At 34.4% G+C, this 18,923-nt stretch overlaps 1 protein-coding gene across 1 annotated transcript; it reads right to left on the bottom strand.

Moving 5' to 3' along the window:
- Positions 1–11,400: 11,400 nt before the first annotated feature.
- Positions 11,401–13,707, bottom strand: LOC107557420 (forkhead box protein G1-like). The gene has a single exon (XM_016240835.1). It carries the CDS (start codon positions 13,112–13,114, stop codon positions 12,140–12,142), a length of 975 nt encoding a protein of 324 aa, XP_016096321.1. The 5' UTR covers positions 13,115–13,707; the 3' UTR covers positions 11,401–12,139.
- Positions 13,708–18,923: the final 5,216 nt, after the last annotated feature.

Here is an 18,923-nt window from a genome sequence, read left to right as displayed (position 1 = left end):
GTGTGTGTGTGTGTGTGTGTGTGTGTGTGTGTGTGTGTGTGTACCTGGTATTTATCACGTTATGGGGACCAAATGTCCCCATACATGTCCCCAGGACATTTTTGAGGTCCCCATGAGGAAACAAGTGTGTGAGAGAGAGAGAGACTGTGTGTGAGTGTGTGTGTGTGAGAGAAAGAGACTGTGTGTGTGAGAGAGAGAGAGAGAGAGAGAGAGAGAGAGTGTGTGTGTGTGTGTGTGTGCGTGAGTGAGTGAGTGTGTGTGAGATACACAGCGACTCTATGTGTGTTCCCTGAGATGCCCTGCTAACCTAAAACACTGAGTCTGAAACAACACGGGATTCTTTGACACAAATCACCTCTGATTTAAATAATACAGATTACTTATAAATTGTAGTTCCATGACAAACATTATTAGCCATTAGTAACGTAATCCATTACATCACACATTTTAGGTAATGTAATCAGGCTACTTTTGGATTACTTTTAGATTACTTTTGCCCAAACTTGATTGTCACATTCATTTAATCTTAGAATTGGTGAAAATAAATAAATGATGAATAATTATTTGCTATTGTGTGAATATGTAATCATGTAATCAGTTAAAAAAAAAAAAAAAAGTAATTGTAGTCTGATTACGAGTATTTTAAATGTAATATAATCTAATTACAAGTACCTGGTTTTTGGAATCTGATGGCGTAATCCAGATGACATGTAATCAGTTACTACCCAGCTCTGTTTGTAAGTCACTGTGTTAAAGTATGGATGGATTGGTAGCAGAAATGAATCGAAGGATGAAGGAAGATTCGTTTATTTGCTTCCCAGCAGATTCAGTAAGTGTCTGTTGTTAGATGGCAGGTCATACGTCGCTGCAGACCCGCTGTAGCTGTTTTCTGTCCCGAATGACAGTAAAACTCCCAAAGTTTTATTGATCAGGATGTTGAATGGAGCCAATAAAGCAGAATAAAAACTCCTGAATATTTTAAACCAAGTCATCAGTTTGCTGAAAATCACTAGTCCATTGAATAAAGTGATCTGATAGTGTATCTGAACTGCTACTTTACATGAATGAATGAATGAATGAATGGAGAACCATTAGGTTTGGAACCATTCAATTAAATTAAAGTAAAGTTTTGTCCTTTTTCATCAAAGTGTATGCTTCGGCTTAAAAAATTATATATATGGTGTTTGAGTAGCAATTACAGAAGTTGCATACAGTTTAAATGAATTAATGAATGAATGAATAAATAGCTATAAAACATAGCTTTTGCTGAGTCAGGCTATTTTAATAAAATGTAAAACTTATTTATTTTATAATTTTTTTTAAAATTACTATTATTATTATAAATTACTATTATTATTAGTTTTATTTTTTGTAATTATTAAATTTTTCAATGATATTATATTTATTTGTTTAATATTTTATTATATATATAAAATATTTTTAAAATAATCATTAAATAAAACAATACAAGGCCATATATCTTATAGTTTTGCCGAGTCAGGTTATTTTTTATTAAAAAAAAAAATTTAATTTAACATTATTATTAAAAATGACCATTATTGCTATTACTACTAAAATTATTGCTATATTACTTTTATTGCTTAATATTATTATCATTATTATTGGTTTTTAATTTCTTGTAATGTTTATTCTTTTTTCAACTATATTATTAATAAATTATAAATAACAATATATGCACACATATACATGCATACCTACATATAATATGATATTTATAAATGTTATAAAATAATCTATATAAATTACATTTAAAAATATATCTAAATAAAAAATATTTCAATTAAATTATACAATACAAGGACACATTCAATGGATCAAAAGTGACAGTAAAGACTTTGTAACATACAGCGCAGACTGCTTTATAGTTAATATTTTAAGATCTTGTTTCTTAGATTAGATCCCTTTATGTTAAAATGGACTGTGATGACTTACTTGTTGTGACGGGGCTGAAGAGACGTGAGACGTGGTAAACAGGCAGGGTCAAACAATGGCAAACAGGTATATGGCGGGCAAAACAAAAGAATAGTCCCAGGGCTAGCGTAGGTCACCGATCGGCAGACAGAATCACAGGGGCGAGACAACAGGGGAAAATCCAGGAAAACAGGCAAAGATCAGAAACCGTGAAAACAGGCAAGGCAAGGCAAAACAAGGAAAACACAGAGACTCGGAATGGGGTACGGGCTAAACAATACTCAGCAAAGAATGGCAGTTTGAGTGGGTGTTGTATAGTGAGTGAGGTGATAAGAAACAGCTGTGTGCAATGAGTGCAATCAGTGCAGTGTGCAAACTGTGCAATGAATGATGGGATATGTAGTCCGGGGTTCATTTAGTCACGTTTTACTCCCTATATCCGTCTGTCATGGAGGTCTGACATTAACGTTTCGGCCTTTTGTTGTTCACTATTGTGGGAATCTACAGGTGGCTCGCATGCTGAGTCCGTTCAGCCCGCACCTGTCAGACCCAATACATGTTAGCATGACTGAACGAAGGGTGCAGAGCGATCCGACTTCAGCCGAACGAGAGATTCAACCCTGCTCAGCCAAATAATAAATTCAGATATGAAATTGTTTCATTAAGCTACGATACACCAGAGTTTGGTGGCACCGAGAGCCATGGGCGGTCCATTGGAATGCAAGCCTTCATGGTTTTACCATTAATAAGAATTCATCAGGTTTTCTTGCAACGCTGATTGGATCGTAGCGGGTTTTGCGCTCATTCCGGGGTCAGAGCTCTTCATTCAGGCCTCACGGTTTAAGATAAATTGTTGTCCCTTTGATCAATGTGATTTGTCACACATGAGCTGCTGAAGCTCGACGCAGATGTTACAGAAGCTCAAGCATTCCAGCGTCCCGCAGGATTATTGCTGTTTGTGTAACCCCTTCACCCCCATTACAGCTCTTCGTTACCCTGATTAGTTCACAAGTCGTCAAGCACATCAGGAGGGTCCGGAGAGACGTGTTTAGACTGACACAGAGTTAGAGTGGGAAATGCATTTTCAGCTGTTTAGTACTTCTTAATCGGTCAAATGCATCTATTTTGGAGGTTAGTATTAGATTCTATTTTTTAATTTGAAGAAAATGCTGGAAGTTTCTAGCTACAGTGATTGAGTTAAATGTGATATTTCACTGTTTGATGTCAGTGAACTCACAATGGGGATTCATTTGATCATTTTGGTCATGTAAAATGTATTTTTATTCATTTTTGTTCATGCACAATTAGTATAATGTCACAATAATATATGTCATAAAGCTTAATGTATATACACATAATCTATATTTATTTATATACTGTTATTTGCACTTCTGGTTAGATGCTAACTACATTTCATTGACTCTGTACTTGTACTCTGCACAGTGACAATAAAGTTGAATCTAATCTAATCTAAAAATAAAAGAAGGGTTATGGAATAAATTATTATAACGTTTATAACTAATTAGTGATAGCATTGCTGGTTGTAGACTTATTTTTGGACTATATTTAATCTTTTAACATATATGCTGTATATATAAAAATTCTATATTATTTTTTAAATGTAAAAATACTTTATTATATATTTTATATACGCTTTTTGTTTGAGTTTTTTTGTTTTTAATTACATTTTTATGGTATGTATCTTTTTTTTGACATTGAAGTTTAAATTAAACGCAATCTCTGATTTTCTGCCATGGTGTCTGTGTATTTATAAACTTCACTGATGTAATTATTAGAAATATATTTAAAAGTGTGTATGATGTGAAACCCATATTGTAAAGTGTAACATGGAAGTTAATGTTTGTGCAACAGCTGCATTCATGTGTTTAATTTAATCCATCTTTAATTTAAAGGACAAAGTAAAGCACTTTTATTTAGGATTTTTGAAACTTTGACAAAAAGGAAAATAGCAGCCTATATATATGTATGGTGACCCATACTTGGAATTAGTGCTCTGCATTTACCCATTCAAAGTGCACACACACACCGTGAACACACACCCGGAGCAGTGGGCAGCCATCTATGCTGTGGCGCCCGGGGAGCAGTTGGGGGTTCGGTGCCTTGCTCGAGGGCACCTCAGTCGTGGTATTGAAGGTGCGAGAGAGAGCTGTACATTCACTCCCCCTAGATTACACACTTGGGAAGATGTTTGTCACTCTATTTTTAAATTCTCACCTCTTTCAGTGGGTAAGTTACACATTTAACCCATTTGATGGACTCATTTATATAATTCATTTATGGACTAATTTAATAATTAATTTATTATTAAGTTAACTAAATAATAATAATAGTAATTTTGCTTATATATTAGCTAGATTTGGTTTTTAAAAAAAGTATAATTTCTGCACGGTAACACTTAAAGTATGCATTAGAAAGGTATTCATAATGTATGTTGTAATGCATTATCTCTATTCATAAATAATTGTAAAAAGTTTAAATGCATTATAATATTTGAAGGTTTGTTTGTCATGTTTTAATGCAATATACTTTCTAAAGGTGTAACAATATATAAATAAGTATTAATTGTAATTAAATCATGAGAGCATGCAGTGCATTATAAAGTGCAATAATTACTTTCCCTTAAAAAAGTAAAGTAAGGGATTACGCTTAATTTTTCTGTAATTTAATTACAGTTACTTCTAATGTAATTGCATGTGTATAGAACAATTTTATATTATTTAACATCAAAATGTAACATCTAATGCTAAAATGCATGTTTTAATGTAACCTTCTCCCTTTAAATACTTTGGTCAGTTCAAGAATAATGTATACAATTTTATATTATTTATTTACAGAATTAAAAGAGCAGTCCATGTCTGTTCTTGTATTGTTCTACTGTTGATATGGAATTTAGAAAGAAATTAGTAATAAATAATGCAATGCCTTTTAGAGAGAGTCATTTGAAGAGTATTCTAAAGTATGTAATTTGCTAGTAATTAATGTTTGTTTGTTTTTTGTTTTTTTTTTCATTTTTAACACTGATTACCAGGCATAATTAATGCATAACAAATACATTATGTATAAAGGCTTTAAGTGGGTTACCGAATTTCCTTTTGATTCAGATTCGCCCGGTTAGGCACTGGATATATTTGATAAACTTCACTTTATGTAAGTGTCAATGAATAAAAACAGAGAACAACATATCTTGTACACTCATAAAAACAGTGTAAATCATCGGGGCACAGTTTATACTGAATGCATAGCGGTCGTACACTGTAAAAAATAAGTGTAATTTTAACTGTACATTTTTTTTTAAAAACTGATAAAAACTGTTAATAGGTTAACAGTAATTTCCCGTACTATATACAGGGAAAAACTGTAAAATATCTAACCAGACATTTCATGTAATTTTACAGTAAAATGCTGTTTTTAGAAGTAAAAATAACAAATGAATGTATAATTACCAGTCAAAAACTGTAAACTGATATTCCCAGAATTCCCTGCATGACACTCAACATTTGAAAGTATTTTGTTTAAATAATCATGTTTTTTAATAGTTTTTGTTATTAGTTATGTATATTTGGGCTTTATGTTACATCTTCTTGATGCATTATTTAAGTATCATGTGTGTTACCATGATGGTGTTTTGTGTTTGCATGAATAACTCTGTGCACCTTCTCTATATCAGTATATACTTCTGCTCGTGGTGAAGCTACTTGTGTATCTAGCTTTGATTCTTCATGTGGCTTTTTCTTTTATCACCTGCATTATTATGGTGGTTGTCAGTATGTTAAAGGTACAAAAACAGATTTTAATAGCAGTGTGCATAGTTGAATTTACTGGTTTACGTTCAAATGTTCTTGTTTGTAAATTACAGTTTTATACTGTAAAATTTACAGTTTTGGGCAGTAAATGTGTTTACAGTTTTTCTGTATTCTTTACAAAATTATTCTGGCAACCACAGCTGCCAAAATTATTTTGTAAAAACTACAGAATTTTTTTGACAGTGTATGTTTGGCCTGGAAGGGTCTAAGTCATAAACACAAGCAGAAATGTAGTACATTTTTGCTAAAGGAATAGAGGAAGTGTCGGTGTGTGCATGGTGGGAGTTGAGTAGTTCAGGGGAACAGGAGATTTTCATGAAGACCTGTGACCTGCGGGGGCCTGGATGTGTTGGAGTTAAATCAGCTGAAAAGCAGAAAGCCAAGGTCTTGGTCCTTTTCTCTGGAGTCTCCACACGTCATGCTTGAATGACACACAAAATGGCTTCCACTAGTAATGGAGGCGCTTTATAGTAAATGGCGTCTGTTTCCGGTGCTCAGGTTTGTGTGTGTACTGTACACGTCACGTCATAATGCTGGAGCTCCCATGTTATGTGATTTTCATGCCTTGTTGCTGTGGCTAAAAAAGAGAAATCGCTAAATTGTGCAAATAACTTTTGCATGCTTTCAAGCAGAGGTCATCTGTGATGTTTCAAATTGATTTCTATTGTGCTGTATACATTTTTAGGATTTTTGTTTTTTCAAAGACACATTTTGTAAATTCCTGTGTTGGTATTGATCAATTCTATGCATATTTTTTTCCTTGCAAAGACACATTTTGTAAATCCCTGTGTTGGTATTGATCAATTCTATGCATATTTTTTTCCTTGCAAAGACACATTTTGTAAATTCCTGTGTTGGTATTGATCAATTCTATGCATTTTTTTGTTGTTGTTGCAAAGACACATTTTGTAAATTCATGTGTTGGTATTGATCAATTCTATGCATTTTTTCTTGCAAAGACACATTTTGTAAATTCCCGTGTTGGTATTGATCAATTCTATGCATTTTTTTGTTGTTGTTGCAAAGACACATTTTGTAAATCCCTGTGTTGGTATTGATCAATTCTATGCATTTTTTGTTTGTTTGTTTGTTTTTTTGCAAAGACACATTTTGTAAATTCCTGTGTTGGTATTGATCAATTCTATGCATTTTTTTGTTTTATTTTTGTTTGGCAAATATATTTTCCACATTTTGCAATTTTGCAGTTTTTTATAATGCTGTGGTTGTAGAAGTAAAAATCAATCTAATCTGTAATGTTTGATCTGCATTTCATTCTACTAAAAACACAAGCCATTATGACATTATAAACATAAGAATATATATTGTTAGAAGCACTGATTTTTTTAAGAGAACAATTCTTTAGAGTTTTTTTCATATTTACATTTGATTTATTTTACATATTTTTTTTGTTTATTAATTTTTTTTATCTTGATTTGACACAATTTGCCCTGGAAATAGTTTTGAATGTTGTATTTTCACTTAATCTGTTACTTTTCATTTATTACATGCAATTTATTTCATAATGTTCGTTTTTTTATGCCACATACTGTTACTTTAAGACTTCGATTTTTATATATTTGTTTAAACTTACAGTTCATAGTTGATCTTTTACAGAGATTCTAAGCTTTATTGTCTTTGTATCATTTAGAGTGATGGCAATAAAAGCGTTTTGAACTGAATAACCATGTGATTGAGATGGTGTGGATGTGTTCTGTCAGACATGTTTGTGAATATCATCCCTGTCTTCAGTTCACTCCGATGGCAACATCAGTGAAACTTCACCTTATAGTGGATTATGATGTGTTTATTTCCATACAAACACCAGTCTCACACTGACACTATTCTGCTGATTATCCTTAATTCAAGTCTGTGTGTCATTTGTGTAGAGTTTTGACTCTTATGGCCATCTGACATGCACTGTTAGATGCTGTTTTGATCCCTAAACGACCCATAATGCTCTTCTCTGGTGCTTAGAGGAAAGACCTTGGCAAATTAAGAGTGTTTTTGTCTCCAGTGACCTGAAAAGGAGCCCTTAAGACCTTTCTTTTGTCAAATGTGCTCTCGGGAGGGTCTTCCCTTCATACAGAGACACAGAAATACACTTCCACTGGAGCAGAGTCACTTACAGACACTTGAAATCCCAAAACGATTTATGTGGCAGAATTGAAGATTTAGAGGTTTCACGAAGAGCCAATAAACGCCTAGAGTAGATTTACATCTCAAATTCTCTTCTTTTTTATTAAATGATTTTTTGTTGTATAACACCTCTTCTTCAAGACGAAGCAAATGTTGTAAGGAGTTGAGCTGAATCTATCTTGTTAAGTCTTAATGCACCGTAAAGTGTGGCATAAGACCATACACACCCGTTCCGACGCGTCTTGTGGGTGAAATCTTGAAATAAGATTTTAAAATATGAAGGACCAAAGTAGCTAAAAGTATTAGAAAATGCAATTAGTACATTTATTTATTTATTTATTTCTGGGTATAGGACTTTGGTTCTCCTCAGAAAACGAATGGATCTTGCTTTATCTTAAAAGACAAATTGAGTTGCATATTATTTTTTATTTATAGTCCTATATATTTATATTTATATTTTTTACTGTGTTCTTTTACGGTTTGTATTTGAAGATAAAAGGCCCTGTTGCATTTAAGACCTACATCCCTAAATGCAACAGGATTTTTGCGTGCTGTTTTGTGCTTAACGGCCGTATTTTTATTTATTTATTTATTTATTTGATTTATTCATTTATTGTTTTGACGAGGTAACATAGATGACTTGACATGTTTCTTCCTCAGCTGTTAAATAAATACGCATAAACCGGGCCTTTTTACTAGTAAAATTGAGCGAAAATAAATAAATAAACAAACAATCATTTGCCTCTAAATTAGAAGATTCGCAAAAAAATTTAATAATTACATTTTTTTAATTTTATTTAAGCTATTGACGTGGAAAACTGATGAATTTCCATGTTTCTCCAGCCTCCTTTTGTTTCAAAATAATGTAAAATAAATGCATAAATAAATACATAGATAAATACACACTGGGCCTTGATTGAATTTGAACAGGGGAAAAAAATGTCAGTAAAAAAAGATCTTATCGGCTACCAAAGCCTCATTCGGCTCTAAATCACAAGATTTGTAAAAACAGATTATTAATTTTTAATCATTCGTTTAATTTTTTTTGACGTGGTAGCTAAAGTTGATGAATAAACATGTTTCTTCCTCTGATGTCCAGCTGTTACATTTATTAACTTCCTTTGCTTCAGATTAATGTAAAATAAATAAATCAATACATAAATCAATACTTAATACATAAACTGTGACACGCCAAAACCTGGTTTTAACACTTTACAATAAGGATCATTAGTTATCTACTTGAGTTAACATGAACTAAGCATGAACAATACTTCTACAGCATTTATTAATCTTAGCTAATGTTAATTTCAACATTTACTAATGCATTATTAAAATCAAACGTTGTGCTTGCTAACATTAGTTAATGCACTGTGAATTAACATGAACTAACAATGAACAACTGTATTTTCTTTAACTCACATTAACAAAGATTAATAAATACTGAAATAAATGTATTGTTTATTATTTGTGCATGTTAGTTGATGCATTAAATAATGGAACCTTATTGTAAAGTGTTACCACTACTTTTATAACTAGCAATGGCTTTATTTATTAATTAATTGTTTCATGCATTTGTAATATTCGAGTCTCTCTATGTAAATAAAGTGCAGGGCATGTTTTAGAGAGTATGAGAGCTGTGAATTGAGCATGTTTGTCCGTGAGTCCCTCCCTCTGAACGTCTGTCCGAGCACATTAATGTCGCTCCTGCTCCTCTGAAGGCGTCTGGAGTTTTTTGGACTTCATATTGTCTGTGCCTCACTGAGAGTTTCACTTCTGCTCGATCAACGACGCGTGGAGCTGGAGTTTCAGGAACATCTGGACAGTAAGTTTAGCATTATTTCTACTGGAAATGGGTCAGAACGACGCAGGTGAACCGATTTAGCTGAATGTTTGCGTAAATGCAAACATCTCAACTTATTAGTATTACGCGGAAACATTGCATTAGTTGGTGATATTATAGTTTCGTAATTTGTCTGGATTGGCTCGATCCTCCTGAGAACCAGAAATAAAAAGCTTTGTGAATTTAGTATTTTTTCATGTCATTACATTGTTTAGAGCATAATTAAAAAAATGGTATTATATTTTATTATAAGTTATGCTATGTCCTCTGTAGAGGACACCAGGGCTCAAAAAATAAGATGACAAGAGTAGACATGAAAAGGCAAAAACAATGGGATTTTTTTTTAAATCAGCAATCAATTTTTAGGTTTCAGGACTTTTTTATAACTAACTTTAAGGATGGTTCTCAACTATGTTATAAAATATATAACAAAATGATTTGATATACCATTTTGCTTTATGCAATATGTGTGTAAAAATTCCATAAACTGGTTTTCCCATTAAGCACAATGTATCTAATTTGCATATTAAAGCGCTGTTGGACAGCATGTTGAAAAAAGAAGTGTAATAATGGGAGTAGTAATTGGCCAGATTTTCATAATAATATCTAATATTTCATAAGATTATTGATATGTAATTTGTTTTCCTATTCAATTCTTTTGTCTCCCAAAATGTATAATAAACATGCTTTTAGTCCTGTGTCCTCTACAGTGGACATGTATGAAATGATGTCCTGTTTCGTAACAGAAGGTCATATTTTGATTTGAAACCCCATAACATTTTCCTGAGATGTTGATTTATGACAAACAATTTGAAAATTAATCAGATTTAAATTGCAATTACAAAATATGATCATATTTCCATAAGGATGTACAATTTTATCACTAAATTAATGTCAGCCATTTTAAAGACCAAGAAGAGGGAGTGGTCACGGTGAAACATCCAATCATGTGGTATCTGTGGAAAGCCCTGAATGTGCTCTGTTAAAACTGTGACATGTGAGGTCTCCGAGAAACTCACTCAAATATAATGTCCACTACAGAGGCAAAAACTCCATAGCTGGGTCTCAGGAGGATATATACGCAATTTCTGATTTAAATGTTTTTTTAATCGGTGGCACTTTAAAGTAAACGTTATCAAATCTCATGGAACTATATATATGCATGAATTACTAGCCTATCAGTGATGTAATAATTAAAATTATTATTGCATAATGTGTTGTACGACGAAAATATTCCAGCATTAGGTTACATTTAACATTTCTAGCATGCATAACAAATGCATAATAAAGCATGCACGTAAATGTATTTAAATTCATATGTATGCGTGAAGCTAAATGCATTAAAACCCTCGAGCTGGTGAGTTTTTGTTGACAAAAAAAAGCGGATTTGTGTTGCATGGCTAGAAATGACGCGTTTGCATTCATACAGAAATATTCCAATACTTTATTTCTTTGTTCTGAACTGAAGTTCAGGCATATATACAAGAAAAAAGACAAACTAGTACAAATCTGCACAATAAATGACTATGACAACTGAAGGTGCAGAACTATAAATCACATAAAAGGGCAATAAACAGCTCTAGAAATCACATTTCTGATTTGCACAGAGTTAAAATAATGGCTTCAGAATGGCATAATAGCAAATGAATGTTCAGGGATGTTTTTTTTAAGCATTAATGATCTGTCTTTGGTGCTGAATCACCTTCTCGCGTAAAAACTGTATTAAAATACTGTTATGTGTGTAAACAAAACCTCGTGTCGTCACAGAACAGTATTTTATGTGACAGTATATATAAACTGATCCCACAGAGTTCATTTAAACCAGTGCTTTAATTCAGTATAGCTTAGCTTTACTATAGTAAGTCATTGCATGACCTCTCTGAACACATCAGGCCCACACTAACCGACAGGCAAATTCATAAAACATTGCATATACATTTTTATTTGACCATATTTCAGGTTTACACCGCTAATAATAATAATGTTTCATTGTCAGAACGCACACCTGAGACAGTCCGAGCGCTCAACCCTGATTTAAGATATTAAGGCGCATTCACAGTTTGAGACATAAATAAAAAAGGAATTAGTCATACTAAACGAATAATATGTGCCAAACATCTAATAATAACGGTATCCCACAGTAACAAGGGATAAAAAAGACATTTCGAATAAATACAAAACCATCATTCACAAAGAAATACTATAAATAATGCTTTTTTAAAAAAGAAATAAAAACAAACACATACGGTTATTGCCTTTGGCATAGCATCATACTACTATTACAAAATAATCTTAAATAGACGAGAGAGAAAAATCCAGACGCACAGTCCTCACACAAAAGGAAAGCTTGCACGTTTCGGTTTTCGAGGAAAGTTTGCATGTTCCCATTGGAAAGGACGCGCAACGCTCAGCTTAGAAACGAATTGGGCGCGAGGCGTTTGTGTTGAGACAGAAGTCCGCTAGAAAGTGGTGCTGTGAAGGACGGCAAACTAGTTCTTAGGGAATCAGACAGCAGAGGGGACGGAGAGCTGGAGATGCCGTATCCCGGCGCGCTCGGAAGCGGCTGCGGCTGCGCGCCCGGTACGAAGTATCCATTGTGCGACACGCCGTACCCGTTGATACTCCCGCTAGAGGCTCCCAGAATGGAGCGAGACATATCCCCGTTCCCGAGCGGCTCGACGCCAGGGAGAAACGATCCGTACGCGTGTCCTTGGCTTAGAAATCCGTGCGTGGAGCCGTTGTAGTGCGAGTGGTGGAGGGGTAAAAACGGAGACAGCTGCCAGTAGAGCGGGTTGCTCGGGCGTTCGCCCAGACCGAGTCCGAGGGGCGCGAAGCGGAGGCCCCTTTTCATCACCAGCTTGCCCCGCGAGGTCGCCGAGCGCCGGCGGAGCTTCCCGGTGGTTCCGCCGATAAACACATCATCGCTGGAGGGATCCAACATCCAGTAGTTCCCTTTCCCAGGATCATCATAATGCCGCGGGACCTTCACGAAGCACTTATTGAGGCTCAAATTGTGCCGGATGGAGTTCTGCCAGCCCTGCTTGTGCTCCCGGTAATACGGGAAGTTCTTCATGATGAACTCGTAGATGCCGTTGAGCGTGAGCCGCTTCTCAGGACTCTGTCTGATGGCCATCATGATGAGCGCGTTGTAGCTGAACGGAGGCTTGTCGAATTTCTTTACCTTTTTAGACGGCTGCTCCTCCGCTTCTCGCTGCGCGGGGTCCATCTCGGACGCTTCCGGGGGTTTGTCTAAGTCCTGTACGGGTGCCGGGCTGCCGCTGCGCTCCGCGCTCTCATCGTCAAACTTCGATGGGAGTAACAGGCTCTTGATGCTGAACGATGTCGACTTCTGCACCATGGTCAGCTCACTCTGATCTCCCATGCCGGGCGATGAACAAACAAAAGCCGTAGTTTAAAACGCAGGAGGTCAGGCGCGCAACGGCGGGGACGTTGCATGCATGACAGGACTTCTAAGACGGAGGACGCGACGCGCGGACTCGAGAAATCTGTGATTAACCAGCGCTAGGTCTTACCAACTACCTCATCGCAGGGGAGGGAGGAGGAGCTCTTCTCTTGCTGGAAGCTGGACTGTATAGTCTCGGCTCACTCCATCATAATGCGCGGAGAGCCCTGTGCGTGCTGGAGTCTGGAGAGTCTCCTGTGCGTCACCGATCACGTAGCCTGAATAGGAGGGACAAATAATTGCTCACACATTACCTGAAACGCTCTTAAATAAAGTTTAAATGATCCAAATTTAAAGTTTTTAGTGATTCTGAGTCGGACAGTTTTGCTGAAGGCACTCTTAATAATACTTCGAAGGGATTCGAATGAGGGTTTTAAATAATACGGCCCTAAAACATACATAGTACAATGTTGTGTATTATGACCAGTCCAGACCTATTGATTAGCAGGCTTTCCAAAAATAATAATGAAATGCTCTCATTTACGCAGAAATTGACTTTGGCGTGCATATGATACGCAGTTTTGGCGTACATGTGATACGCATCTACCCCACACCCCTAATCCTACCCATTAAATATCATATGCACGCAAAAGTCCATTTCTGCGTATAAATAGCACGCCAAATAGAAACTGAAAATCGTGCTATTGATAAGCCTTTTCATGAGACCAGGTTCACATTGTGCGTAAAAGCGCGCATGCCGAGCCAAGTGCGCCTCTAGTGTCAGCGCGGGTCACAGATCCACTGAGATCCTGCTAGAGGAGTGCAGAAGTTATGATGGCACTTTGAAGGTCTAAAGTCATTTTTAGTCACTGAAATATACAAACCAGTGTGATTCCTGTGCGCTGCATTCAGTCATCTCAAACAGCATGTTTGCGCAATGGGAAGTGACCGGTGAACATCCTAACAGTCTAGTCGCACTGTTGTTTACTTGTTTTGTTTTTTTATCGATGTTAGTCTGATATAAACTCAAGTTGCTTTAGAATAATCTTAATTACGCGTCTAATCTATAATAGCTTTTTATTTTTAAATTTCGCATATTGCATTCTGAAATAAATGTGTTTTTGTTTTGTTTTATTTTGTTGTTTTTTCCCCCCTTCACGCTTAGCCAATACGAACACTCTTATTTGAGATTAAATTAATATCTTTGTTAAATATCATAAATATCTTTGTTAAATAAATGCATTATTTCGTAACCAAGAAAAATGTTTAATTATGAATTGTTTTCTTGTCTGAAGGCTGTTTGCATCTCTGTATTGTAGCATTGCCGAATGTGAAATGATTTGTACATGATTTGTAATGCATAAACTGTGTATTTTAATGATGCACAGACCAGTACAACACTTTATTTTATATTATTAAAGAAACGTCGAATGTGTATAAAGCAAAAAAGGACAATTGAAACGAAATTAATTCGTTTTCAATAAATTGTCGAAATGGCTAAAATATGCAAAGCAAAAGAGTGCAATTTTAAACGTATTTTTATTTAACAATAACAATAAGTTATATGAATTCATTTTTTTCTTATATGTGTACTTATATTTTAATTTTTTTAATGACGACAGAATAAATTGTCGAAATGGCTAAAATATGCAAAGCAAAAGAGTGCAATTTTTAAATGTATTTTTATTTAACAATAACAATAAGTTATATGAATTCATTTTTTTCTTATATGTGTACTTATATTTTAATTTTTTTAATGACGACAGTCGACAGTGTTCTCGCAGTACCGTAGCAATTTTATAATTAATAAAAAATATGTATTTGTTGAATTTATTAAAACTGTTTTGCAGCCCAAACAATAAATGTGTTCTTCTATAGCTACTTACTGCCCAGTTTTCAGTTGAATTCTTAATAATTCAACTTTATTGAGGTATAAACAGCTCTATATTCACGCAAATTAATGTCTTGTTATTTATAATAGATTATTATTATAAAAACGACGGGATGTTTCAGTAATATTGTTTTACGAAATTACAGTTTATTTTGATTTCTTCTGATATTTTCAGCATAATTAAAGCATCACTAAGAGACAAAATTATTTCCAGTTATGTGTCGATCTGTTTACAACCTTTATCTTATTATTTATCAAAGCTTTAAACACAGAAAATGCTAAGAAAATAAAGAAATGTTATGATATATGCTATGCATGCTATACACGTTCTTGTTTTGATTCCCTTCTCATATAAATTGGTCTGGGTTTTTTTACCTTTTAACACCTCAAATCTCATCGAATCCACCCTGTAATAAGTTAAATAATTATATGATGAGTTAAAAGGCAATATATATATATATATATATATATATAGCAATGCAAACAATATGTATTCCACCATGTTTTTAGACAAAAATATTATTTTTAATAACAATCAATTTGCAGCAGGAATATCATTACCTATTTTGAAGAAGTGTGGCCAAATGAAACAAACAAAAACACATTTTAACATTATTTAAAAAATACATGGAAGTTTCTTCTTCTTCTTGTAGACTACTGCAATGCAAATGGACTTTACAAAATAATACTAAGTATTCTTTATCATTCGGGGTCATATACAAATAGGTCAGTCGTGTCAAAATGAGTAATTTGCAGTGACCGTTTATCATTTCAGAGAGTTATGACCGACATTGTTCACATACATGAAGAACCCCCCAAACACACACACAGACACACACACACACACACACACACACTGTGTGTATGTTTGTTTTCGTCCATGTATAGCTCGCCTCAAGGCTTCATTTGAAACTGCTTGCCAAAACATTTAATGCCAAACCCACAGCAAACACACACAGGAGCACTTGAAAATGACATGCAAGGTTCAATAAAAGGTCACACCACACTTAAAGCACAGTGATGATGGGGTGAAGGGCCTCTACGGGCCTGTCCTGGATTTGAGTGGTTTATACTGTGGTGAAGCAGCATCCACCAACAGGAGCTTCATGCTAATGACTGTACAAAACACACTGACATCTCTGACCTGAGACTAACCTTAAGTTTAAATTGGCATGTGTTTCGCTTTTTAAGTCCTCCATAAAATGCACTGGACACATCTGAATATTTGGGTTGAAGTGTTCTGGAACTTAAATACAACTTAACCACTGATTTCTAGTCGTGTCCTCTTTTGGAAGACCAAACAAAGTGGTTTCGCTTTCACGACGAAGCACAGCATCACACACGGCGGCCTAGAGTGAGCGGCCGGCGGGCTTGTGGCAATCACATGTGACGACCCCGGGCTGGACTCCGCTTCGTCCACGGTGAAAGCCGATCCGGCGATACAAAGTGCAAAGTTGTAGTATTTCCTCAGCAACCAGCACGGATCAGCTCCAGGCATGACGAAGCAGATATCGTCCTTTTAAATCACAGAGAGATTCAACCAAAAACAATTAGAGAGACAAAACAAGAAACAGTCACAACAATAATATAAATCCATTAATATCATCACAGTTTCTTTATTTACACAAGCACAATTAGCCGTAATGTGTGAGAGAGTTTATTTAACTGTGATCTGAGGACAAAATTGTCCCTTGAATTTGGCTAAATCTGATTAAAATGATTCATTCATACAACAAATATATTTTTTTATTCTAAAAATGTTTATTCTTTAATGGTTTAGTATATGGACTAGTCTGTTGTCATTATAAATAGCTTTATATGAAAACAATAGATCTATATATGCACTGATTTTGCCTGTTTTGTGCTTGCTTTGGCTGTAGCTTACAGATCAATGTTCTTTATGATTAGCAAAAGACCCTCATCTCATCAAGAACTGTTTTGGATTGCTTTATGCATCCAAAGAGACTGAAAAAGTTATTAATGTTCATCAGTTTTTTGGAGCTAAAGTACAAGGTTTCCTTTAACATCCGACCATCAGACATCTTTATTTATTAGTTTTTGACATTAGAGTACAATACAAAGTCACCCGTTTACTTACATTTGTTTTGTCACTAGAAATAATGCAGAAACTGAAAGTCATCATTTAGATTATAAATATAGATTTAGATATTTAGATTATAATTGTAATTTTTTTAAATTTTGTTTGGTATTTTAAAAACCTAATTTTTATTTTAAAATGTATTTCCTGGTTTACATGAGAGGAAGAGGAAATACGACTAATAAAAAATATTCATCCTTTTTGTTTATTGCATAGCTTTTCTGACATTGAACTTTATTTTTAGATTCAGTATAAATGAAACATTCCCATATAATGCTAAAAACAGTTTAAAAATGTATAATATTAAAAGTTTTTATTTATTTCCTGGTTTAAATGAAGGGAAGAGGAAATATCAGAACTCTAATTAGGCTATTAATTAGAAATAAGTTTACTAAAGATCTTTAATATGACCACAAATATACTTTTATTTATCTTTATATTTATTGGATTGCTTTTTTACTGACATTTTACTTTATTTTTATATTCCTTAATAAAACATTCCGATTTAATGCTAAAAAAAAAAAAATTCTCAAGCATTAGTGTTGATCTTTGAGATCTTAAAAAAAATGTATCCTAAAACTTACTATTTTAAATGAGAATAAGAGGAAATATTAGCCATCTTTAATTGCTCTAATAAGGCTATTCAATTAGAAATAAGTTTAAATAAATTTTAATAAGACCACAAATCCTTGTATTTATTGCATTTTTTCCCCCTGACATTTTACTCGATTAACTTGATGATTTTACTCCAGTACGTAATTCAGGAAATGTGGTTCAGAGATTCAGTAAATGAAACATTAATTTAATGCTAAAAAAAACTCTCCAGTATCAATGTTGATCTTTGAGATTGTGATTTTAAAGGCATGGAAAGAAGTCTAATCCTGTCTTTCTGTGAGGCTCGAACATGTTAAAACACGTTAAAAACATTTAACCTCTCATGTCCTGGGTCTAAGGTCCCTGTCAAAGCCAAATGGGATTTGTTTTTGTTTTTTAAAGGATTTGTCTGTAAAAGAAACTTAAACCCTTGTATTACATCTCTAATAAAAATGTTTGTGCATTCCCAAATCTAAATGTTTTTGAATTCACACTGTAATTCTTTGAAGGCCAGGCTTGTGATTCAATCATAAACATACTAGATTACAGAGAAAAACTGTGGCTGGGATTGGAATATTAAAATCTCATCAAGGGAAACTGCGTTGGCACATTTCTGAAGCTCATTATTTGTAGTTAGTAATCTGGTCAGCTTTTTAAAATTCAATCATTCTGGAAAGAGACCAAATAATTTGATGTTTAACATCCAAAAAGATAGTTTATTCATAAATATAGGTTACTATTAATGATTGCATTTATGTATTTTAAATGGATTATTCATTGATCTATTCATAATCTGGGGCAAGTTCAGGCTCAAACCGGTGTGCACCGTTTTGCTACGGTTTCCGGTTTGAACGACATGTTTCCTGGAAACGGTGTGCAACGGGGTTTGAGATGGTTTTCTCTTGTTTGGTGGGTGTGTCAAACATGTCAGCCCAATCAGCAGCAACGTGTATGTAAACCACGCGGTATTAAAGAGACAGCTTTAAATAAGAACAGGGTGTTCAACGCACCACCGTTTCCGTTTAAAAAACGTTTTGCACCATTTTTGTCGGGGCTGAACGCAGCCCTGATCTAGTTTAGAAAACGTTTTTGCCTCCAGAGGGCCGCTTGTTAGCTTCTCAGAGCGGTTTTTGTCTTTTTATCTTTTACATTTGATATTTTTAAAGGGGTCATATGATGCGATTTCAATTTTTCCTTTCCCTTTG

This window comes from Sinocyclocheilus grahami, unplaced genomic scaffold (genome assembly GCF_001515645.1).
Source record: "Sinocyclocheilus grahami isolate Dianchi unplaced genomic scaffold, SAMN03320097.WGS_v1.1 scaffold601.1, whole genome shotgun sequence".
NCBI classification, from domain to species: Eukaryota; Metazoa; Chordata; class Actinopteri; order Cypriniformes; family Cyprinidae; genus Sinocyclocheilus; species Sinocyclocheilus grahami.
Note: the sequence above shows the minus strand (reverse complement) of the source record. Positions and strands in the feature narration are given on the sequence as shown.